The 24442-nt window shown below is 46.0% G+C and overlaps 1 protein-coding gene across 14 annotated transcripts in view; it reads right to left on the bottom strand.

Moving 5' to 3' along the window:
• LOC109872424 (acetyl-CoA carboxylase) overlaps window positions 1-22351 on the bottom strand; it is a 47680-nt gene extending 25329 nt beyond the window's left edge. For 3 of the 14 annotated variants that reach the window (XM_031808585.1, XM_031808584.1, XM_031808586.1), the window contains exons 1-27: window positions 22152-22350; window positions 20888-21161; window positions 17158-17311; window positions 16915-17053; window positions 16358-16467; window positions 16162-16243; window positions 15944-16042; window positions 15627-15844; window positions 15302-15511; window positions 14998-15168; window positions 10459-10784; window positions 10113-10367; window positions 9808-10035; window positions 9532-9682; window positions 9308-9442; window positions 9032-9178; window positions 8730-8918; window positions 8513-8613; window positions 6666-6754; window positions 6284-6408; window positions 6095-6208; window positions 5882-5995; window positions 4813-4902; window positions 4518-4636; window positions 3292-3315; window positions 795-956; window positions 61-204 (exon numbers count right to left, since the gene is read on the bottom strand). In XM_031808585.1, coding sequence (XP_031664445.1) covers window positions 61-204; window positions 795-956; window positions 3292-3315; window positions 4518-4636; window positions 4813-4902; window positions 5882-5995; window positions 6095-6208; window positions 6284-6408; window positions 6666-6754; window positions 8513-8613; window positions 8730-8918; window positions 9032-9178; window positions 9308-9442; window positions 9532-9682; window positions 9808-10035; window positions 10113-10367; window positions 10459-10784; window positions 14998-15168; window positions 15302-15511; window positions 15627-15844; window positions 15944-16042; window positions 16162-16243; window positions 16358-16467; window positions 16915-17053; window positions 17158-17311; window positions 20888-21126 — 3935 coding nt within the window. In that variant the 5' untranslated portion in view covers window positions 21127-21161; window positions 22152-22350. Of the gene's footprint in view, window positions 1-60; window positions 205-794; window positions 957-3291; window positions 3316-4517; window positions 4637-4812; window positions 4903-5881; window positions 5996-6094; window positions 6209-6283; window positions 6409-6665; window positions 6755-8512; window positions 8614-8729; window positions 8919-9031; window positions 9179-9307; window positions 9443-9531; window positions 9683-9807; window positions 10036-10112; window positions 10368-10458; window positions 10785-14997; window positions 15169-15301; window positions 15512-15626; window positions 15845-15943; window positions 16043-16161; window positions 16244-16357; window positions 16468-16914; window positions 17054-17157; window positions 17312-20887; window positions 21162-22151 lie in introns of all 14 variants that reach the window. The other 11 variants (XM_031808590.1, XM_031808593.1, XM_031808581.1 and 8 more) reach the window with 10 other exon arrangements.
• Between the last annotated feature and the right edge of the window lie 2091 nt (window positions 22352-24442).

Below are 24442 nucleotides of genomic sequence, written 5' to 3'. Positions count from 1 at the left end.
ATGTGGGAAAAGAATCAAAGTCATAATGTAATGATTTTGAAAAGGTCAGAGAGCCCTCACCTGGTGAACTCCTGGAAGGAGCGGAATGAGACCATGGCTCCCATGCGCTGGCAGGGTGGGGTGAAAGAGGTGTCCAGGAGGACGTCACTCACACTGCCCACGTGGACCATGCCGTAGTGGTTCAGGTTGGACGAGAACGACATCCTGGGGCAACAACAGACAGCCATTAGACCGGGGTCCTGCAGCACACACATTCACTCACTAGCCCAGAGCTGGGCCAGAGCAGGGAGCAGGGCAGAGCCCATCTCTGACCCATAGGAGAGTTCACCTTAAAAGAGCCCCCTCACCAACCAGTTCTATCCCACAGCAGTATATATTAGATCTGTGATCAGCTGCTGGGACAGAAGGAATATTCTGACTCCTCATTCACTTCCATACTAACACTAATATAGCCGTGTTCTCACAGAGAACCAGGATCCGAAAAAATAAATAAATACGCATCTTCTAGATCTGGATGTACTACTCACGGAGTGCCCAGCAGCAGTATTTAAATGCTAAGGAGGTAGATTACATGAAAGAAGAGCAGATATCTGCATAATGTTAGTGAACATGGAAGCATTGTACAGTTTTCCCCTGGCCAAATTCATAGTAGAAAGACCCATGGTTCCACCAGGTGTTTTTAGTATTCAGAGGTCCTCCTCTCCCATCCACACAGAGGCCAAGTCCTCTTTTAGAGAGGCCCAGAAGTTAGCCCACAGAATGCTATATAGCCTAGAGTCTCTATGGGGCCCAACCTGTCCACAGAGTCATCCGTATCTGGAGGTTTATTCTCCTCCGTTTTAGCATCATCCTTTGTTTTATCATCCTGTGCTTTAGGGTCCTGTTTGTTACTGTCCACAGACACAGGCTTAATGTCCCGAGTGCGAAGACGGGGCAGGGGCTGGGAAGACAGTCTCCTGAGAGGACAGGACAGCAGCAAGCAGCACACTCAGAGCACAGCTAGCACAAGGCAAAACAGGACACCTCACACAGAAATATTTGAGAACATTGTCACAGAATATTCTAGTAACGTACTACATCTTTTGACTCCCCAATTCCAGAGAAGTGTAATAGAGAGACACAGTAAGTATACAGTGCATTCTGAAAGTATTCAGACCCCTTCCCCTATTCCACATTTTGTTAAGTTGTAGCCTTATTCTAAAATGGATTACATTGAACATTTTTAATCTACACACAATACTCCATAACGACAAAGTAAAACATTTTTTTTAAACAGAAATACATTATTTATGTGAGTATAAAGACCCTTTGCTATAAGACTCGAAATTGAGCTCAGGTGCATCCTGTTTCCATTGATCATCCTTGAGATGTTTCTACAACTTGATTGGAGTCCACCTGTGGTAAATTCAATTGATTGGACATGATTTGGAAAGGCACACACCTCTCTATCAAATCACATTTTATCGTCACACACACATGGTTAGCAGATATTATTGCGAGTGTAGAGAAATGCTTGCAAATGTCACAGGGTTGACAGTGCATGTCAGAGCAAAAACCAAGCCAGGAGGTCAAAGGAATTGTCTGTAGAGCTCCGAGACAGGATTGTGTCGAGGCACAGATCTGGGGAAGGGTACCAAAACATGCTTGCAGCATTGAAGGTCCCCAAGAACATAGTGGCCTCCATTATTCTTAAATTAAAGAAGTTTAGTACGACCAAGTGTAACAGTATAGCTTCCGTCCGTCCCCTCGCCCCGAACCGGGCTAGAACCAGGGACCCTCTGCACACATCAACAACAGCCACCCACAAAGCATCGTTACCCATCGCGCCACAAAAGCCAACAACTCCTTCAAGGTCTCAGAGAGAGTAAAGTCACCGATTGAAACGCTATTAGCGCGCACCACCGCTAACTAGCTAGCCATTTCACATCGGTCACACAAGACTCTGGCCGGGCGGCCAAACTGAGCAATCGGGGGAGAAGGTCCTTGGTCAGAAAGGTGACCCAAGAACCCAATGGTCACTCCAACAGAGCTCCAGAGTTCCTCTGTGGAGATGGGAGAACCTTCCAGAAGGACAACCATCTCTGCAGCACTCCTCCAAATCAGGCCTCTATGGTAGTGGCCAGACGGAAGCCACTCCTCAATAAAAGGCATATGACAGCCCCGATTGGAGTTTGCCAAAAGGCACCTAAATAAGATTCTCTGGTCTGATGAAACCAAGATTGAACTCTTTGGCCTGAATGCAAAGCGTCACATCTGCAGGAAACCTGGCACCATCACTACAGTGAAGCATGGTGGTGGCAGCATCATGCTGTGTGGATGTTTTTCATCGGCAGGGACTGGGAGACTAGTCAGGATCGAGGGAAAGATGAACCTGCTCCAGAGTGCTCAGGACCTCAGATGGGGGCGAAGATTCACCTTCCAACAGGACAACGACCCCAAGCACACAGCCAAGACAAAGCAGGAGTGACTTTGGGACAAGTCTCTGAATGTCCTTGAGTGGCCCAGCCAGAGCCCAGACTTGAACCCAATCAAACATCTCTGGAGAGACCTGAAAATACCTGTGCAGCGATGCTCCCCATCCAACCTGACAGAGATTGAGAGGATCTGCAGAGAAGAATGGGAGAAACTCCCCAAATACAGGTGTGCCAAGCTTGTAGCTTCATACGCAAGAAGAGTAGAGGCTGTAATCACTGCCAAAGGTGCTTCAACAAAGTACTGAGTAAAGGGTCTGAATACTTATGTAAATGTGATTTTTTGTAGTTTTTTTTATACAAGTTAACAAAATTCCCTAAAAAACAGTTTTTGCTTTGCCATTATGGGGTATTGTGTCTAGATTGATGAGGGAAAAACAACAATTTAATCAAAAAAAAATTATAAAGCTGTAACATAACAAAAATGTTGAAAAAATAAAGTGGTCTGAATACTTTCCGAATGCACTCTACACACCTACAACACACACACAGAAGTATACAGACAGACACTCAGTCTTCCCAGTATGCTGCATTATGCCGTGCTGTAGCCATTCATTTAATACATCACCCATAACCAGGTTCAGCTCCAATGTTAAACACCTGATTCATTTATGGGATAACTAGTAACACTTAACATGCAGCATAGTCCAATGCCCAACGTTACCTTGTCTTGCCACAACATACGCTTTAAACAAAATGCAGCTGACATTACGGCTTTCAGTTACATTTCCAATAGATGATCGGTTGACTACGCCGCCTTCTAGTCTACAGCTTCTACAGGTCTACATAATGGCTGCAATAAGAAGAAAGTGTACTGTACCTGTTTAGAGTTGGGATGTTACCTCTGCAATCAGACAACACTGACTGGTTAGTTACGCAGACATCAGGAGGAGGAAGCACTCAGAAGAGTGTGAATCATTCAAAAAAAGCTTGAGACTACACATTATGGATTCGACTTCCAGCTGCCTCATGTGGTACATTTTTGTTTGTTCTCGACAACCTAATAAATCAAAATGTCTCGTGAAGTCGGGCTTCTTGTTGCCTTCTCAAGGGCTTCATGAACTAACAAGTGGCAGTACAAAGGGCCTGGAAGAGCGTCAGAGCACGCCCCTTTTCTAACAAGACGTCCATGGGGACACCTTTAGGCACTGTCATACATCACATGCACCGTCTCAAACCCCCGCATTACACTCTATATGACAGCTCCTCGAAAAATGCCACAATAGTTCTATGCCTTCCTAGAGGCCTATTCTTTGGTATTGGTTCAGTCCTGAGGTGGGGGGACATGCTGTGTTCCAATGAGGAAGCCAATCAAGCCTGGTTAATGCAAATGGGTTAAACATTTTAAACGGGATAAACCGGTCGCATGCAACAATCTGAGCACAGCAGTCAATGGTTTAACTTTGCAAATCAATGGTTTTTGTTGGACATACACTTCAAAGTGAAACATCTAAGTCTCAGCACCACTTGGTTACTGTTGAATTGCCCATGTGCAGTACAAGTCCAGAGTTTCTCTCTGCTTGTGTGTTACTGAAATAGATGTGACAGATCTTCAGAAAGTTGAAAACAATCTTGCAGTCATCCAGAGGACAGACCAGAGAGAGATCAACAAAAGTGGGACTTTGCCGACAGGAGACTAGCTAGTTTCCACTCACACATTCTTGGTAAACCAGGGAAAGTATTTGTACTCTCACAGAATACCTGCTTTTGCAAACGAGGAGTATTTTTCAGGGGGTGAACAGTGGTGGGGGGATAAAATAACCATGTTACTGTGGATGAGAACTGGACCCTTCAGGAGATAATGAAAGACAGTACTGTCCTTACACAGAACCTTACACACCCTTGTCTCTGTTAGCTCTCATCTCTCTTATAGGACCACCCCCTTCCCCTAACAAGACACCGGACTATAGATCAAGCCTCCCTACTCCAGTCCTGCTATTAAGCATTCTCAGCTTAGAATAACAACTGGCCCTAGACCAGTATATATAGGAGCAACACCACATCTCCACCACGGTACCATGCAGCAGAGGGTGTGTGTGTGTGTACCTGTTGGGGTGGGAGGTAGGCAGCATGAACTGGAATTCTACGATGCAGGTGTTGTCCTTCAGCTGTCTGTGCTGGACGCTGTTGAGCTCGTAGGCGATGTAGGCTCTACGTACGTACACCTGGGATGGGGAACACATGAGAGTTCTAACAGGGCAGAGATCTGGAGACAGTAGAGGACTGTTCCCTTTACCATGAAATGTCACTCTTTGTACAGTGTCAAAAGCTGTTCAATTGCCTGGGCAACCAGCTATTGTGCCTTTGAACGCAAAAAAAAACACAGTCTCCTTCCTCTCACCTCCAGGGCAGCCATCCTGACCACCTGGTTACTGTGGTAGAAGAAGTTAGGCAGCACATCAAAGATGGACGTCTCGGACAGGATCAGTTTCTGCAAAAGGAGAGAGGATTCAGAATCATGAAAGTCCAGAGAAATATCATTGTGACCTCATTCCACTGTCAAATAGCCATCACTAGCCGGCCACCACCCAGGTTACTCAACCCTGCACCTTAGAGGCTGCTGACCTAAATACTTAGACATGGAATCACTGGCCACTTTAATAATGGAACACTGGTCATTTTAATAATGTTTACATACTGCTTTACTCATTTCATATGTATATACTGTATTCTACTCTTAATTTTTGTTTTGTTTTCCCCTATTTCGTGGCATCCAATTAGTAGTTACAGTCTTGTCCCATCGCTGCAACTCCTGTACGGACTCGGGAGAGGCGAAGGTTGAGAGCCGTGCGTTCTCCGAAACACAACCCAACCAAGGCGCACTGCTTCTTGACACACTGCTCGCTTAACCCGGAAGCCAGCCGCACCAATGTGTCGCAGGAATCATCGTACACCTGAAAACCGTGTCAGCGTGCAATGTGCCCGGCACGCCACAGGAGAGGCTAGAGCGCGAAGGAGCAGGAACATCCCTGCAGGCCAAACTATCCCCTTAACCCGGATGACCCTGGGCCAATTGTGCGCCGCTCCATGGGTCTCCTGTGCTCGTGGCCGGCTGCAACAGTGCCTGGACTCGAACCCAGAATCTCTAGTGGCACAGATAGCACTGCGACGCTGAGCCTTAGACCACTGAGCCTCCCGGGATGCCCCTTTATTCTATTCTACTGTATTTTAGTCAACAGCACTCCAACATTGCTCGTCCTAATATTTATTTATTAATTCCATTCTTTTAAATTTGCTTTGTGTGTATTGTTGGAGCTGGGATCACAAGCATTTCGCTACACCGCAATAACATCTGCTAAATATGTGTATGTGGCTAATACAATTTGGTTCAAAACGTTTTCTACTTCTTTGAGTGTCTGAATGGCCTCCAGCAATGGCAGTAAAAAGTCAACAGCGACCATGGTCCCTACCTGCAGGTTCTCGATGCAGAACTGGTGCCCGTACATGTCGATGGCAGAGAGGAAGATGGACTCCACCTGGTTGTGACGGAGCTCATAGGAGGGCAGGTGGGAGGCGATCAGCACCTGAGGAGGAGACGGAGGGGAGTGAGAAGATGACAACACTAACCCTGGCCAATCAAAAACAAGAACACATTTAGAGACAGGAAGTGATGCGCTACGGACCTGGCGGGCACGCAGTGCCACCTTGGCGTTGGTGGTCTTGCTGAGCTGGGTGAGCTCTGTCAGAATGGCCATCAGCTCGTCAGTCAGGGTGGGGTCACGACCACACAGCTGGTCCTACACACAGGGAGAACACAGTCAACTCTGTCTAACACACATGACAAATGTATTTCTAAAGAGGGAAGGACTTACAATGAGCATGGTGACCAGGAGGTTCTTCTTGGTGACCTGGGCATGTGAGAAGATGTAGTTTAACACGTTGGCCATGTCGCCCTTGTTCTCCTCACGCAGTGTGAACACACACTTGTCGTAGTGTCCTGGAATCACACACACAGGATTCAGAGGAGAAATCAAATCAACCGGAGCTCAAAGGAAGATGCAAATTAAAGGTTTGTTGTGTAACAGTACCCTCATGTGGACAAATAGAGCAAGTGCAGTCCTGAGAGAAGACCATTGAAAGACACAGGACTAATTATCAAAAACGAATCATTTCCATTTCCCCTATACCAACCCAGGAAAACCCATTGCTTTACATAGCCTGTTAATGTTAGGAGTAGAGTCCAATGTTCCTCACCATTCTGGAACTGGACCTCTACTTTGAGGTACTGCCTAAGCAGGTCCATCACCACGGCCTTCATGTGACCACGGATGCCACTGCGGTACCTGGGCAGAGAGACAAAATGGCATGGTCAGTGACAGACCATATCAGCATGAATACAGTACGTGTCTTTAGAATCATGTTTGTGTGTGTATGGGTTGCTAGGTACAGTTGAAGTCGGAAGTTTACCTTAGCCAAATACATTTAAACTCAGTTTCACAATTCCTGACATTTAATCCTAGTAAAAATTCCCTGTCTTTGGGCAGTTAGGATCACCACTTTATTTTAAGAACGTGAAATGTCAGAATAATAGTAGAGAGAATTATTTATTTCAGCTTTTACTTCTTTCATCACAATCCCAGTGGGTAAAAAGTTTACATACACTCAATTAATATTGGTAGCATTGCCTTTAAATTGATTAACGTGGGTCAAACATTTTGGGTAGCCTTCCACAAACTTCCCACAATAAGTTGGGTGAATGTTGGCCCATTACTCCTGACAGAGCTGGTGTAACTGAGGCAGGTTTGTAGGCCTCCTTGCTCACACACGCTTTTTCAGTTCTGCCCACAAATGTTCTATAGGATTGGGGTCAGGGCTTTGTCATGGTCCCTCCAATACCTTGACTTTGTTGTCCTTAAGCCATTTTGCCACAACTTTTGAAGTATGCTTGGAGTCATTGTTAATTTGGAAGACCCATTTGACCAAGCTTTAACTTCCTGACTGATGTCTTGAGATGTTGCTTAAATATTTATCTACATACTTTTCCCTTCTCATGATGCTATCTATTTTGTGAAGTGCACCAGTCCCTCCTGCAGCAAAGCACCCCCATAATATGTGGCTGCCACCCCCGTGCTTCACGGTTGGGATGGTGTTCTTCAACTGGCAAGCCTTCCCTTTTTCCTCCAATCATAACTATGGTCATTGTGGTCAAATAGTTCTATTTTTGTTTAATCAGACCAGAGGACATTTCTCCAAAAAGTATGATCTTTGTCCCCATGTGCAGTTGCAAACCGTAGTCTGGCTTTTTTATGGCGGTTTTGGAGCAGTGGCTTCTTCCTTGCTGAGCGGCCATTCAGGTTATGTCGATATAGATACTTTTGTACCCGTTTCCTCCAGCATCTTCACAAGATCCTTTGCTGTTGTTCTGGGATTGATTTGCACTTTTCGCACCAAAGTACATTCATCTCTAGGAGACAGAACGCGTCTCCTTCCTGAGCGGTATGATGGCTGCGTGGTCCCATGGTGTTTATATACTTGCGTACTATTGTTTGTACAGATGAATGTGGTACCTTCAGGCGTTTGGAAATTGCTCCCAAGGATGAACCAGACTTGGAGGTCTACAATTTCTTTTTCTGAGGTCTTGGCTGATTTCTTTTGATTTTCCCATGATGTCAAGCAAAGAGGCACTGAGTTTGAAGGTAGGTTTTGAAATACATCCACAGGTACACCTCCAATCGACTCAGGCTAATTGACATAATTTATCAGAAGCTTCTAAAGCCATGATATCACTTTCTTGAATTTTCCAAGCTGTTTAAAGGCACAGTCAACTTAGTGTATGTAAACTTCTGACCCACTGGAATTGTGATACAGTGAATTATAAGTGAAATAATCTGTCTATAAACAATTGTTGGAAAAATGACTTGTGTCATGCACAAAGTAGATGTCCTAACCGACATGCCAAAACTATAGTTTGTTTACAAAAAAATGTGTGGAGTGGTTGAAAAACTAGTTTTAATGACTCCAACCTAAGTGTATGTAAACATCCGACTTCAACTGTATCATCAGGTCATTTAAAGCCCTGAAGCTGAGAAAGAGAGACTCACCTCTGCACCAGCTGTACGATGCTCTGAGTGTTCATGAAGAACACCTCTCTTTCTGACTTCCTGTTCAGAGTGGCAGCATGACTGTCCAGGATGTTGGCAATCTGGAAGAACAGCCTAAATCAGTCAGGTATATTCCTAATGAACTCTGTATATCAACTCCTCAGAACCATAAATAATACAATAACCAACCTGAATAATACAGTGTGTGTGTGTGTACCTGCTGGCTGGGGAACTGGCAGAGCACAGAGGTAATGTTGCTGGCGTACTGGGCCATCTCCTTCTTGATGCACTTCTCCACAGCGAGGGGGATCCGGCCTGACACACTGGTCATAATGTCCTGCAGCTCCAACAGAGGAAGAGAGGGGTCCCGGAGAGTCTTCATCAGCGTCTCCACCCATTCCTTCAGCTGGGGAAAGACACATTCACAATTTTACCAACTGATATTGATTAACGTACCAACACAGAATACTGCCATCTTTTGTTTGTAGATTGTTGTGTGTGCTGTAATGGACCACTTGCCTTCCCACTGAAAAAGAGTTCAGGCAGGCAGAAGCCATTCATGACGTGCACAAGGTGGTCCAGGGTGCTGTGGAAGACCCTGTGGAGCTTCTCTCCTCTCAACGCCACCGCCTGGATGACGGGCAGCGCCCCGTGGTACAACTCTGCCTGAGACACACACGTTACAACATACTGTTAGTCTCGCATCAAAACGTACTGTATAGCTATCCATGTTTCCATTACAAAATACAAGGATCTCTAAATTCCCCAGTGTCAGGCACACCGTCCCTTACTGACCTGTTGGACCCTGCTAGGATCATCTAACTGCAGCTTGGCGATGACGCAGCCGGGCTCCAGCACGGCACCGGGCCTCTTCACATAGTGGATACAGCCGGACTCCAGCGCCGTCAGAGTCATCACCATCTTCATCACCTGACACAGTTACACACACAGTTGACATGGCCGCTCGCTCCAATAACGGACTGTGTGACCACGGCCACAACTACATCACACACACACACCTCTATCTCAGCGTAACACTGGCCAGAGAACACGTGCCCCCCGTCCTCCACGGTGTACTGGATGAGTTTCCCTGCTGAGAGCGAGCGAAGCAGGGACGGGTCGTTCTCCTTCTCAAACACACATGTCTTGTTCCCAATGGTGATGCGGTACCTGGCGGGGGGAAAGAATCTCTTTTAGTCCATCGCCCAAATCAACCCCAAACCTCTCAACATTCCTTTAAATGAAGAACGTATGTATTCTGTCTGTCCATCGTCCCTTCCTTCCATCCATCCTACCGGTCCACCTCCTCCTTCATGTAGGTGGTGTAGCTGCTGCCGTCGTAGGAGAGCAACAGGCCCCCGTCGCTGAGGCGATGGACGTCCACCTCGGCCGAGGTGCTGTTCATGATGACCACGTAGGAGTTGGGGGACTGACGGGTCACCTTCAGACAATACTTAGTACCCTCATAGATCAATTCCACATCAACTGTGTTGAGAAGAGTGTGCGCGGGCAGCACCTGGCCTCTGTAGAGGGGGAGAGAGGAGAGTGAGACGGTGTGTGTGTGTGTGTGTGTTCTTAAAATCTTTAAAATAGTGTTGACCTTTCTAGAGAGTGCAGGAAGTTGGAGACACTATTCCTCAGGTTGACGTCAGCCACGTGGAGAGCCCCGCTCACTATGCCCAGCATGGTGTCAGGACGCTCTGCCTGCATCTTCTCTGAGATGAGCCTGTCCAGCCAGCCTGTGTCGATGGTGTTGTGCTGGAAGCTCTCAGTCTCCAGCAGCTTGATAAGGTACTCCACTGTGGTCCTGAAGTCTCCTCTGATCGACAACTCCTTCAGGGCCACCACCATGTTACTGAACACACACAGGAGAGGTGGGTTTCACTGACAACACACACAAAACACAATGAACTTCACATGATTTTTTCCCTAGTGTGTGTACTCACGAGATGGCCTCCTCTCGGTTCTCTCCCCAGGAGAAGCAGTGGCCAAACTGGGAGTCTGCAAACTCATGCAGGCCTCCGGCCGCGGCCACACTGAAGTATCCCCACACATTCTTGTTACTGCGGAAGTTCAGCTCCTGCACTGTGCCCGAGCTAGGCTTGAAACCCTCATCAGGGTTCTCACTGGTGATGCGGGCAGCGATGACATGTCCCCGTGGGGAGGGGGCCGTGGACAGACCCTCAAAGTCAATCATAGAGTCTCCCCAGGGCTGGACACCATACATCAATCTGATGTCCTTGATACGGTGCAGGGGAATCCCCATGGAAATCTGAGGAAGAAGAAACAGTTCCGGTCTGTAGTAGAAGGAAGTTCCTGTTAAACGAATGGGTCTTTGAAATAATTATAAAATTCACTAATGTACTTCTGGTCCAATGTTTATCCTATAATTCAAGTCAAGAATGTGCTTAAAGTTTGAATCTTCACTAACAGCCTTTCATTTCCTGGCAATACTGAATAATAATAAAATGTGTTAAGGGTGGGATTAAAAACAAACAAAGATAACTATTGTAAAATATACTGTGCCTGTAAAATGTATATAGTATGTATAAACTGGAAGAAGATGCCGTAGTGTTGTTGGCCATTCGTTTAGTCCAATTATTGGGCGGTAGGGTAAGAGGAAAATATATATATATAAAATTTAAAAAAAGATGGATAGCTAGGCACACACACAAACAAACAAAAATAAATGGCCCTTTTTCAGGACCCTGTCTTTCAAAAATAATTAGTAAAAATCATTGTAAAGGGTTTAAACACTGTTTCCCATGCTTGTTCAATGAACCATAAACAATTCATGAACATGCACCTGTCATTAAGACACTAACAGCTTACAGACGGAAGGCAATTAAGGTCACAGTTATGAAAACTTAGGACACTAAAGAGGCTTTTCTACGGACTCTGAAAAACAACAAAAGAAAGATGCCCAGGGTCCCTGCTCATCGGTGTGAACGTGCCTTAGGCATGCTACAAGGAGGCATGAGGACTGCAAATGTGGCCAGAGCAATAAATTGCAATGTCCGTACAGTGAGATGCCCAAGACAGCGCTACAGAGAGACTGATCATCCTCTCAGTGGCAGACCACGTGTAACAACAACTGCACAGGATTGGTACATCCGAACATCACATCTGCGGGACATGGCAACAACTGCCCGAGTTACACCAGAAATGCACAATCCCTCCATCAGTGCTCAGACTGTCCGCAATAGGCTGAGAGAGGCTGGACCGAGGGCTTGTAGGCCTGTTGTAAGGCAGATCCTCACCAGACATCACCGGCAACAACATCGCCTATGGGCACAAACCCACCATCGCGGGACCAGACAGGACTGGCAAAAAGTGCTCTTCACCGACGAGTTGCGGTTGTGTCTCATCAGGGGTGATGGTCGGATTCGCGTTTAATGTCAAAGGAATGAGCATTACACCAAGGCCTGTACTCTGTAGTGGGATCGATTTGGAGGCGGAGGGTCCATCATGGTCTGGGGCGGTGTGTCACAGCATCATCGAACTGAGCTGGTTGTCATTACAGGCAATCTCAATGCTGTGCGTTACAGGGAAGACATCCTCCTCCCTCATGTGGTACCCTTCCTGCAGGCTCATCCTGACATGACCCTCTCCAGCATGACAATGCCACCAGCCATACTGCTCGTTCTGTGCGTGATTTCCTGCAAGACAGGAATGTCAGTGTTTTGTCATGGCCAGCGAATAGCTCAGATCTCAATCCCATTGAGCATGTCTGGGACCTGTTGGATTGGAGGGTGAGTGCTACAGCCATTCCCCCCCAGAAATGTCCAGAAACTTGCAGCTGCCTTAGTGGAAGAGTGGGGTAACATCTCACAGCAAGAACTGGCAAATATGATGCAGTCCACGAGGAGGAGATGCATTGCAGTTGGGGCCACACCAGATACTGACTGTTACTTTTGATTATGGCCCCCTTTGTTCAGGGACACATTATTCAATTTCTGTTAGTCACATGTCTGTGGAACTTGTTAAATATGTCTCAGTTGTTGAATCTTGTTATTATTTTCTACATTGTAGAATAATAGTGAAGACATCAAAACTATGAAATAACACATATGGAATCATGTAGTAAACAAAGAAGTGTTAAACAAATCTAAATATATGTTATATTTGAGATTCTTCAAATAGCCACCCTTTTGATGACAGCTTTGCGCACTCTTGGCAATGTATATTTACCCAAAAATATATGGGGATGGGAAATGATGCAGACAATTACATTGATGGAAGCTACAATCTGAAATATTAAAGCTGATAAAAAATCTAAGAATAAAAAATGGCTGCTAGGGTTTTAATTGGCTGACTACAGAAAAACATTGGGTCTTGAATGATATTTCACTCTCACTTAGAACCCGGTTATTAACTCTCTCTTCTTCCTGGCCAGGGCCCAGTTTCCCGAGAGCGATGGAACTTAGGCTTAAGAGTGTTTTAATGATGCATCATCGTTCCTAAGGCAGAAGTTGTGACATGCTTTCCCCAGAACACCACGCAGAGAGAACGTTTGCTAAGTGTGTCGTTAAACCATGTGTCGATACTGACGATGAATGGCCCATGTCGACTCCAATGTTTCCCACAGTTGTGTCACGTTGGCTGGATGTCCCTTTGGGGCGTGGACCATTCTTGATACACATGGGAAACTGTTGAGCGTGGAAAACCCAGCAGTGTTGCTGTTCTTGACACAAACTGGTGCGCCTGGCACCTACTACCATACCCTGTTCAAAGGCACTTAAATCTTTTGTCTTGCCCATTCACCCTCTGAATGGCACACATACACAATCCATGTCTCAATTGTCTCAAGGCTTAAAAATCATTCTTTAACCTGTTTCCTCCCCCTCATCTACACTGATTGAAGTGGATTTAACAAGTGACATCAATAAGGGATCATAGAGTTCACCTGGATTCAACAGCATCCCTGTCGGTCAGTTTGTCATGGAAAGAGCAGGTGTTCTTAATGTTTTAGTGTACATAGGCCCATGTAGCCTATACTGTACTCGGTTCATTCGAAGCACCTTTTCATCTTTCGTTTGTTTGTAACAACAGCAAAGACAGTGGCATTTATCGTGGAGCAACTTTGTATTTGTAGTCAACTTTGTTCTGAAGTTATCAGCGGTTACAGATGTTTTTCTGTCTATGTTCAGCGGAGATCTTTGTACAAAGTGACGCAAAACAAAAATGATTACAAAACTATCGACGCACTTAGACCACTCGTAGAAAAGCTGAGGCAGTTGGTAAACTTTAGTGATGATGGTTTTGGGAAAGAGCTCTGAGATTTAACAACGCTCCTACGAAGGTTCTAACAAACTTAGCCTTTAAAAAGGGCCAATGCAGCCGTTTTTATCTCAATATCAAATCATTTATGGGTGACAATTAAGTACCTTACTGTGATTGTTTTCAATTAAAATGGTCTAAACTAAATTAGCTTCTTAGCAAAGAGCAATTTCTCAAGAATGAATTTAGCTAGCTGTTATTGGCAGTGAGGTTTGGAACTCTTTCTTCGGGCTCTATTAACTAATCAACCACCTGGTGTTATCACCAGGCAGGCCAAAACTCCATCCTACTAAAAATGGCTCAAATTTCAAAACAGCTCTTACACTATTTTATTTTATTTATTTATTTAACCAGGCAAGTCAGTTAAGAACAAATTATTTTTTACAATGACAGCCCACCCCGGCCAAACCCTAACCCGGATGATGCAGGGCCAATTGTGCGCCGCCCTATGGGACACCCAATCATGGCCAGTTGTGATACAGCCTGGAATCGAACCAGGGTCTGTAGTGACACCTCTAGCATTGAGCTGCAGTGCCTTAGACCGCTGCACCACTCGGGAGCCCAAAAAAAGGGCATTATCATAATTTTCACAATTTCACAGTATTATTCAAACCTCAGTGAAATATATATAAAAACACAGGAAATCACATTTTTGACTGCACTGGACCTTTAAGATGCTTTTGAGAAACCTTTGTTTATCTCACTGAGAGGAATCACAGCTTGTTGTATCCCACTGTTGTCCGTCTGCCCCTTCCTGCCCAGTGAGATTAGACAGTGTCAACGTGGGGATAGGTGGACAGACAGGGTATATCCCTCCCCTACAGCACAGACAGACGACTGCCATCTTCAGCAGCAGCTCTGTTGGTCTGTCCTTCAGCTTGAACGCCCACCACTGACCTACATACTGCTGAGTGGACACGTGACCCACCACTGACCAACATACTGCTGAGTGGACACGTGACCCACCACCACGACTGATGCTGGAGGTGTCTGGAACACCCCCAGAAGGGTGGTGAGGAGGAGGAGGAGGGAGGGGTTGATTTTTCATGTTTCTGTACATTAGCTCACTCCAACCTAACCAGTTACCATGGAGACAGAGGCCCGGGATGAAACTAACTGTCGAGAGCAGTGAGGTGTACCTACACAACAGAGACGTACGACACAGACTGAATAGGAGCTGGACACACACTGTTGCTGAAACTGACCTGCAGCTGTGCAGCAGGCAGGTTGACGTCGGCCACCATCTCAGTGCAGGGGTGCTCCACCTGCAGACGAGGGTTGAGTTCTAGGAAGTAGAAGCTGCCATCTTGGCTGTAGAGATACTCCACTGTGCCAGCACTGACGTAGCCCACCATCTTAGCCAGTTTCACCGCACACTGAGGAGTGAGGAACAGACACACAGTCACAACCCGGAGTTCATCTGGCCACAGTCCCTCTCAAATTTCAACACATTGACATGGCTCCTCTCAATGGTAATGTCTCCGTCCAATAACACAAATTGTGACATACCCTCTCCATGTCCTCAAACACGTCTGAGGTGGAGATGGTGGCGGGCGCCTCCTCTATGATCTTCTGGTGTCGCCGCTGTACGGAGCAGTCCCTGCCGAACAGGGAGATGGCGTTGCCGTACTGGTCGGCCAGGAGCTGGACCTCCAGGTGACGAGCATGTTTGGCCAGCTGCATCACGAAGATGGGTGAGCCCGGAACCTCTGTCTGGACCTGGGGAGCCAAGGAGAAGGGAGCACGATGGGTTATTCAGAATCAAAATCATACTGAACATGTCTTTCAGCCCATCATAACCATACAGTGATACTGGAATTAGACTGGACCTCACCTGTCTGAAGAGGTTGGGGAAGTCATCAGCACAGTTGACTTTGCGGATGCCCTTTCCTCCACCTCCCTCGGAGGCCTTCACCATCACGGGGTAGCCCACCACCTCCGCAGCCTTCAGTCCTGCCTCCACATCATGGATGCAGCCCAGCTCATACAGATCGGGGGGAACGTTGATGATCCTCTTCTTCTGGTCACTCTCTGACCACTCTACTGTTAGCCCTGAGACAGACACACACACACACACACACACCATGGGATCAGTCTCTGACAACACACTTACTTCAGAGCCATCCAGTGAATTCAACGGTACAGACATACCTGCTCCACTCCAGGGCAGGGTTGGGATGCCAGCTGTCTGAGCCACGATGGATGAAGCGATCTTGTCCCCTAATGCCCACATGGCCTGGCTAGGAGGACCTGGAAGTAGGCACAGAACACATCATCTTACAGGACAGAAGGGCTAAAAGCAGTATCCATGGCTCTGCGTGTGGCTGGAAGACTCAGTAGAGAGGAGATGGTAGGAAACACAGTCTTACCCATGAAGGCAATGCCATTCTTCATGAGCAGCTCTGGCAGTTTGGGATTCTCTGAGGCGTGACCCCACCCAGCCCATACAGCCTGGAGAAATCATTACAAACACAACCAGTTCAAATAAAGGTTATACAAGAGAGTTCAATCACTATTTAGAAGAAAGTCTACTCTAGGCCTAAATAAATGGATGTTTAGGAGTACCTGCACAGGTATACGCTTGGCAATGTCCAGAATGAGCTCCACGTTGGCATAGTTGTTGTTATTGGTCCCTCCTGGCACAGGCACATAGTGGTCGGCCATCTTTATGTACTCTGTAGAAGATAATGGGGTGAAAACCGTTTAGCTCTGCGCTGCCCATAAAATAGCATGTATAACAGTCCAACATTTCATCTCATCTTTCGTCTCTAAATATTAGCTTGCTATCATCTAAAACATCACCACCAGTGTCAAACCATTTACACATGATAGCATTTGGAGAAAGCCATTCTTTTCTACACAATCAGACAAAGCCCTTTCTGCTGAACTAGGTCAGAGTTGCCTGTTCAGTGCAGTGCAGGTTTAAACCAACAGACATCCTGCTCTGGTCTACTCTTGGAAGCCTAAGTGGGTTTGCTTGTTTAAACACATCAGACTGTCTGGAGCTTTGTCCTGTTTCTGTCTGGGTCACTAAGCAGAGTTAGAGAGGCTGGGTAGAGAATAGAGAGACAACGGTTACTCCGCTGCTACTAGTTGTGATGATACCGTAATGTAAAGCTCACCTGCGTTGGCCTTCAGGTCCTCAGGGGTTACCATGACGACAAAGCGGATGGCGCGCTCGTTGCGAAACATCTCGTAAGCCCAGCGGCGGATGGAGCGCATGCATTTGACCGCTGCGATGCCGTTGTTGGCAATGAGGACCTGAGATGGGAAGAGATGTGAGCAGGGGACTAGCCTCTGAAATGACTGCATGTCAAATATGTGGTAAAACCAGGCCCTAGAAGCTAAAGAAGCCCTGGCCTTACCTTCTCGATGACCTTATTCCCACCAAAGCGGGTAACAAACTCAGCGGGGGAGGCCACGGTGAAATCTCTCTGCAGGTCGATGCGACGCCGGTCTCGGCCCTGCTTGACCAGGTGCAGCCCAGACATGCTCGGTCTGTGTGAACAACTGAAATTACTTCAGCATGAAGAGAACACCGTAGTGTAAGGTTGGTGGGGGGCGGTTCACGATCCCCCAGCATTTGTCATCAACATATTATTTTACATTCATCCATAATAACTTCTATTATAAGAAGACGTGAAAGTTCATGCTACAGTCAACATACACAACAAGCATAAGGTTAACGGCCCAAACTACACTTGACACATAGTGTAAGCAGAGCGCACTCGTTGCTCAAGACTAGAGGTCGACCGATTAATCGGAATTCCCGATTTCAAGTTTTCATAACAAATCGGTATTTTCCACCAGCTCTTCGCAAGCACAGTGCTGTTTATAACTTCAAGCTTATCAGCCTAATGGCTGGTGTAACCGATGTGAAATGGCTAGCTAGTTAGCTGGGTGTGCGCTAATAGCGTTTCAAACGTAACTCGCTCTGAGACTTGGAGTAATTATTCCCCTTGCTCTGCAAGGGCCGCGGCTTTTGTGGAGCGATGGGTAACGATGCTTCGAGTGTGGCTGTTGTCGATGTGTTCCTGGTTCGAGCCCAGGTAGGGGGGAGGAAAGGGACGGAAGCTATACTGTTACACTGGCAATACTATAGTGCCTATAAGAACATCCAATAGTCAAAGGAATATGAAATACAAATGGTATAGAGGGAAATAGTCCTATAAATACTATATTAACTACAACCTAAAACCTCTTACCTTGGAATATTGAAGTCTCATGTTAAAAGGAACCACCAACTTTCATATGTTCTCATGTTCTGAGCAAGGAACTTAAACGTTAGCTTTCTTACATAGCACATATTGCACTTTTACTTTCTTCTCCAACACTTTGTTTTCGCATGATTTAAACCAAATTTAACATTTTTCATTATTTATTTGAGGCTAAATTGATGTATTATATTAAGTTAAAATAAGTGTTCATTCAGTAGTTGTAATTGTCATTATTACAAAAAAATTAATCGGCCGATTAATCGGCCGATTAATCGGCATCGGCTCTTTTGGTCCTCCAATAATCGGTATCGGCATTGAAAAATCATAGTCGGTCGACCTCTACTCAAGACCAGCGCTGGTGAAACAGTCACTGTGATCCATCAGAGATGGTACACCAGCCGTGCCATCAGCAAGTGCGTGTGGAGCGCTGTGGCAGCGTCTTTTTACACCAAGTCTAATTTAAGCGTAAGCTTTCCTCGGCCAGGAAAAACACCAAACGAGATCTTTGTCGACCTTGTAGGCTGACTGAGCTTTCAGCTGTCTTTTGACCCTTCACACTCCTGGGAATTGGCCTAAATGGATAGGGCTACATTTAAATGTTTCTTACAGAGGAAATATAAAAACCACAGTAGAAATTGAAAGGGAACAGTTGAGATAATTGTATACATTTTTTATTTAACCTTTATTTAACTAGGCAAGTCAGTTGAGAACAAATTCTTATTTACAATGGACTGCCTACCCCGTCCAAACCCTAACCCGGGCGGCGCTGGGCCAATTGTGCGCCGCCCTATGGGACTCCCAATCACAGCCGGTTGTGATACAGCCTGAATAATGGCAAAATGATTAGACCAAAGTTGAGTACACAACAGTTCTCCTGACAAGACTGAATCCAAATCTTACACTGTTGATAAAGAAATCTGAAAATACTCTGGATACGTTTAGTAACAAGACAATACCTGGAAAATGTTGGGTAGGTCCAACCTAACACAAAAAAATAACAAAGCTGCGATGATAAGAGAGCTACTGTGATTAGATTAGACTGATTAGACTGCCAGGGCAGAACATTTTCCTCCTCAAAACATAACTGCTTACTAAAACTGGTGCTCTAATGGTCACATCAAGGGAGAGAACCATCATGGATCAATGTAAACAGTCTACTCTACCTACAGTAAAAAAGAATAATACTTTAAATCAATGTCCTTGTCTCTAACTGAGTAGGCATCTGCCCTGGGGAGAAGATTACATGTTCTCTAATTGTTATCAACAGGCTAGGGCAACCTGCAAGTGTTTCCTCAGGGGGAAAAAAATAGGGCACCTAAACTAGGTTCCACCCTCAGAGAGAGCCAGTGGGAGGATGGATCCAGTCACCCAGAAGGGTGTGTCAGGGACAGAGCCCCTTAGTGTGTGTTCGGCCGGCTGCTGTGGCCTGACACTGCACTGTTGCATCAAGATGGCATGCTACAGAGACACAGACAGAAGCCTCCAAATGAAGCCCCAGAGAACGGCACTTCCCCATCACCTGTGCTCCCCCTTGTCCTATGGGAGAGAGCTGTGGGCTCTGCCTCTGCCAGTAATTCCGGTTTCATCATCAACCCTCACACTCCCCATCACATACTCAAGCACACAGGACAGGTCAGCTGTAGAGAGCTGTGAAACTAATCACTTAAAACGTGAGGTGCTAAAAGAGGATCAAGAAAAACCTTCCCCTCTATCTCTGCCAGAAAGGCACATCGTAACAGCCTGCAACCTCAGACAATCCCATATAGACTGGAGGTAAATACCTGAGCATGATGTTTGGTTATACTCAACTATTGGAATGTGATTCAGATATCAAGTTTTTTCTATCATGCCACTGAATGATCGCCCCATAAGCGAATATAAGAGTGTGTACTGTACACAGCTATTTTCCAATCATGGCTTTGGAAAGTGTGTGTTGAAAGACGTAGCTGACAGGTGAACAGCAGCGTGAGTGGAATTGGGAGACAGATATTTACTTCTTCGTCAGTGTCCTGGCCCACCACAACACTAAAGCCCTACTGCTAGACTGACTGTAGTAGGCCTGACTCTCACGTCAGTCTGTTACAACTATTCAATTCCAACAACAGCCCAGACTTGTGGCAGGCATATAGTTGAACCAAAACTCACTAGAATAGTCCACACACGAAACACAGAGTTCGCAAACAAGAAAGACTGAGAAACAAATCTGAACACCATTCTAAATTAATAGCCTGAGCCTACTGTATGTGTACAAATGTTGACATATTCTTCTGGCCAGCACCATATCTGCCAGTTATTCATACAAATCAAGTCTTATGTATCGCCACACATCTGCATTCACAATGTCCATTCTCTAGAGCCTCGTCCCAGTGGCTGTAAAAAGAGCCACCGAATACAAAGGAGAGCTGGTGAGGACAGGCTCCAGGGAGAGCTCAGGGCTCAGAGCTGAGGTTGTTGGCAATGGGACAGCAACAGGGAGGGCAGTCCATCCAGAACACACAGCTCCTCTATAGCAAGCAGGCATGGTGTGAAGCTGGCCTGGCCACGTTTTTCACACACACCACCCACAGCAGAGAAGTGAGGGAGGCCCGCCAGGGGGAGATCACTGTACCCAGTGTTCTCCTGCTGCTGCCATTCCAGAATACTCCCCTCCAGACTCATCTGATATCTGTATTGGAGGTTTCTCCATCCCATACAACTGGAGCCAGATTGATTAGTCAATAAAAACTGTGCAGTACCATTTTGTATAATGCATTGAGATACTGGTAACCTCAGTATAGATGCTATGATTAAACACCTCTCTGTGGATGCCATGCCTGGATACACAACACAAACAGAGGCTCAGGGAACACAAACCAGAGAGAAAAGCCCAGGTTCTGACCTCATCTGGGGGCCGTCGATGTGGTCGAAGCCCATCTCATAGGTGCTGTTCTCTGAGCTGAGGCTAGAAGTGGGGGATATGGAGCGCTCCTTCTCCTCCAGTCCCAGTGTCAGGTCTGGCTTTCCCAGGATCTCATCCTCAGAGTTCTCCTCCGACACAGAGCCGATGATGAAGTTGGAGTGCAGCGCAGCAAGGTTCGGGGCAGCAGCCTTATTGGCAGGCGCATCCTGCTGTGCCATAGCTGGACCGTCACCACGTTGGCAGGCTGCGAACACTGTGGAGGGAAAGGAGTGGATGAGGAGAGTCAAAACCACAAGTATTTATAAAGCTGGAGATACAGCCGAGTCCTCAAGTAAGTCAGGGCCACAGCGTGATGACACCAGGCCGTCCTGGCATTGGCTGCTGTTTGTCAGATTGCATCAGTGAGAGGAGTTGCACAAAAATGATGTTGACCCTGCATTCATATTGCAAGACATTGCAAAATAATGGTACAGAGGGCATTACCTCCCCATCCTCCTTAAATAAAATGCTTACTGTGACTGTAATATATATTTGTTTATTTATACATACACACACATACAGTTACAACAAACTCCAATCCAAAACCACTGGTTTGAAAGGCATGGTCTGCATCGATGTTTGCTAGTCTTTGCGAGGGAATAATTTTCTTAAACTACAACTGTGCACGAGCAGAGAAACCAGAACAAGACAGACACACCTTGCCAGCATTAGTTTTAGCTGCTTGCTGGACCTGAAAAACAAGCCCAACAATGCAGACATAACGTAAGAGAACAGTACTGAACATAGACGTACCCCACATGATAATGATAGGCTCTAATGATAATGATAGGAAACAAATGTCGCCCCGCACCCTGGTCCAAAACTGGTTTATCTTATGGATGGGAATCTAATGTCGAATATATCGAACAGGCAAGTTAAATCAAATCATACTAGTAGTGTTGTGTCGCGTTATGGCTAACCATATAAATAAATAAACACTCGTTAGTCTCAATTACAACCCTAGTCGATGTGAATGAGCAGGGAGGTTTCACAAGTCGTTTCTGGCTATCTAGGTAGTTAGCTAGAAAGACAGACCGGTATCTTGTTAACGTTGGCTAAGTTATTTACAACAGCATGCGAGGTGTCTGGCAGCTAGCTAGCAAGATACCGGTCTGCTAACGTTACTGTAACATACAGTCAGTGTAGCTAATTAGCTCATCACCTAGCTATGCTAGCAAGCTAACGGTTAAGACTCAGTACTCACCGTGAGAAATAAACCGACAAGCAATCCTGAGTCGTTGATCCCAAAGGATTGGTGGTGACTTATTTAATTCACGTTGGTTTCAGACATGTCTTTCCAACCGGTGATGACAAAAAACACATTTTGATGAGCTAATGTGACTACAAGAGACGCATTTGACAGTAGGGAGTGGTATGATGCGAAGATGGGTTACGTTTGGCCATTCACCTCTGACCTTGGCTGTGTTGCAGTAGCGGGCCAATCGGATTGCCCGAAAATATCCGAGGCGGGCAGAAAGAGCCAAAGCTGGAATTGACTGGGAGGAGGTGTGCCCAATAAGAAAACATTTCTACCATCCCACGTGTTTGGTCCAGTATGGCCTGATCTGTACAAACCTATCCTCCCTGGCAGGCTGGCAGAGTCATTTCTGATCATACAGTAGTTTCCAGACTTTTCTGATTTAACAAAAATAAAATAAAAAACACAGGGTAACGTACCAGGAACCATACCAAGTACAAGACATTGCATAACAACATACACACCATTTAGCAGTGGCGTAAAGTACTGAAGTAAAAAATACTTTAAACTACTACTTAAGTCGTTTTTTGGGGTTATCTGTACTTAACTTTGCGATATATATTTTGAACAACTTTTACTTTTACTTCAGAACAACAGGCAATATGTGTTTCTTTTCCCTTTAAAAGAACAAATCAAGCTCTAATGTAGGCTGGATTATTTTTGTTAAATAAACTCTCATTATCTCAATAGTTGCCCCCCAATGATTAAAAACGGTTGTTGTTGCACCTAATGAGCAGCTATAGATTCCCATTGAAATAAAATGAGGGAGTTGGGACATGGTACAGGAGATTTCCCTTTTGCAACTGGATCCCCACCCACACCTGACTGTCCTACTCATTATGCAGAAGCTGAAATGTACTTTGGACCATCACCTGGCTGATGCACCACAGTTTGGCTGGTCAAAGGCCCCTGTGTCCCCAGTAAACGTGTAGCCTTGACCATTACGACTTACCCAGAGCTGCCAGAGATGTGGTAAGATCAGATCTAACGCCAATTGGGCGAATTACAGACAGTCTGCAATACCTTGTCTGTCTGCTTGATCAGTAACTTTTTCCTCCATCATGTTACTGAGTGAAACCGTTAAAGCAGTCTGTATGTCTGCCTGACATAATTGTTATAATTTTGATTATAAATAGGCCTTGTTGTTATTTGGGGCAATTTATCTCAACGCAGACTCACAATGGAGACGGAATAGGTTGAAATGAGTCCATGTTTTTAAAACAGGTCCTTCAAGTATAACCTGATGGGTTTTGGGGAGGCAGCAGGACTGACACTTTCTACGAATCAGTTGTTCCTCACTCAACCCCCTAGAGTCTAAGCCCTGTCTAAGCTGGGGGAGGGTGCTAAACACAGCTGCTAGAATCTTGACTAGAACCCCAAAATTGGATGATTTTACCACCAAGCTAGCCTCTCTACACTGGCTTCCTGTTAAGGCTAGCGCTGATTTCAAGGTTTTACTGCTAACCTACAAAGCATTACATGGGCTTGCTACTACCTATCTCTCAGATTTGGTCCTACCGTACATACCTACACATACGCTACGGTCACAAGACACAGACCTCCTTACTGTACCTAGAATTTCTAAGCAAACAGCTGGAAGCAGGGCTTTCTCCTATAGAGCTCCATTTTTATGGAATGGTCTGCCTATCCATGTGAGAGACTCAGACTTGGTCTCAATCTTTAAGTCTATACTGAAGACGCATCTCTTCAGTAGGTCCTATGATTGAGTGCAGTCTAGGCCAGGGGTGTGAAGGTGAACAGAAAGGCACTGGAGCAATGAACCGCCCTTGCTGTCGCTGCCTAGCCGGCTCCCCTCTCTCCACTGGGATTCTCTGCCTCTTACCCTATTACGGGGCTGAGTCACTGGCTTACTAGTGCTCTTCCATGCCGTCCCTAGGAGGGGTGCGTTACTTGAGTGGGTTGAGTCACAGACGTTATCTTCCTGTCCGGTTTTGCGCCCCCTCTGGCTTGTGCAGTGGAGGAGATCTTTGTGGGCTATACTCAGCCTTGTCTCAGGGTAGTAAGTTGGTGGTCTGTTGATATTCCTCTAGTGGTGTGGGGACTGTGCTTTGGCACAGTGGGTGGGGTTATATCCTGCCTGGTTGGCCCTGTCAGAGGGTATCGGCAGAAGGGGCCACCGTGTCCCCCAACCCACCCGTCTCAGCCTCCAGTATCTATGATGAAATAGTCTATGCCGGGGGGCTAGGGTCCGTCTGTTATATCTAGTGTAATTCTCC

The sequence above is a fragment of the Oncorhynchus kisutch genome, linkage group LG28, assembly GCF_002021735.2.
Source record: "Oncorhynchus kisutch isolate 150728-3 linkage group LG28, Okis_V2, whole genome shotgun sequence".
NCBI lineage: Eukaryota > Metazoa > Chordata > Actinopteri > Salmoniformes > Salmonidae > Oncorhynchus > Oncorhynchus kisutch.
The sequence above is the reverse complement of the archived record's forward strand: the minus strand, read 5'-3'. Positions and strand labels throughout refer to the sequence as shown.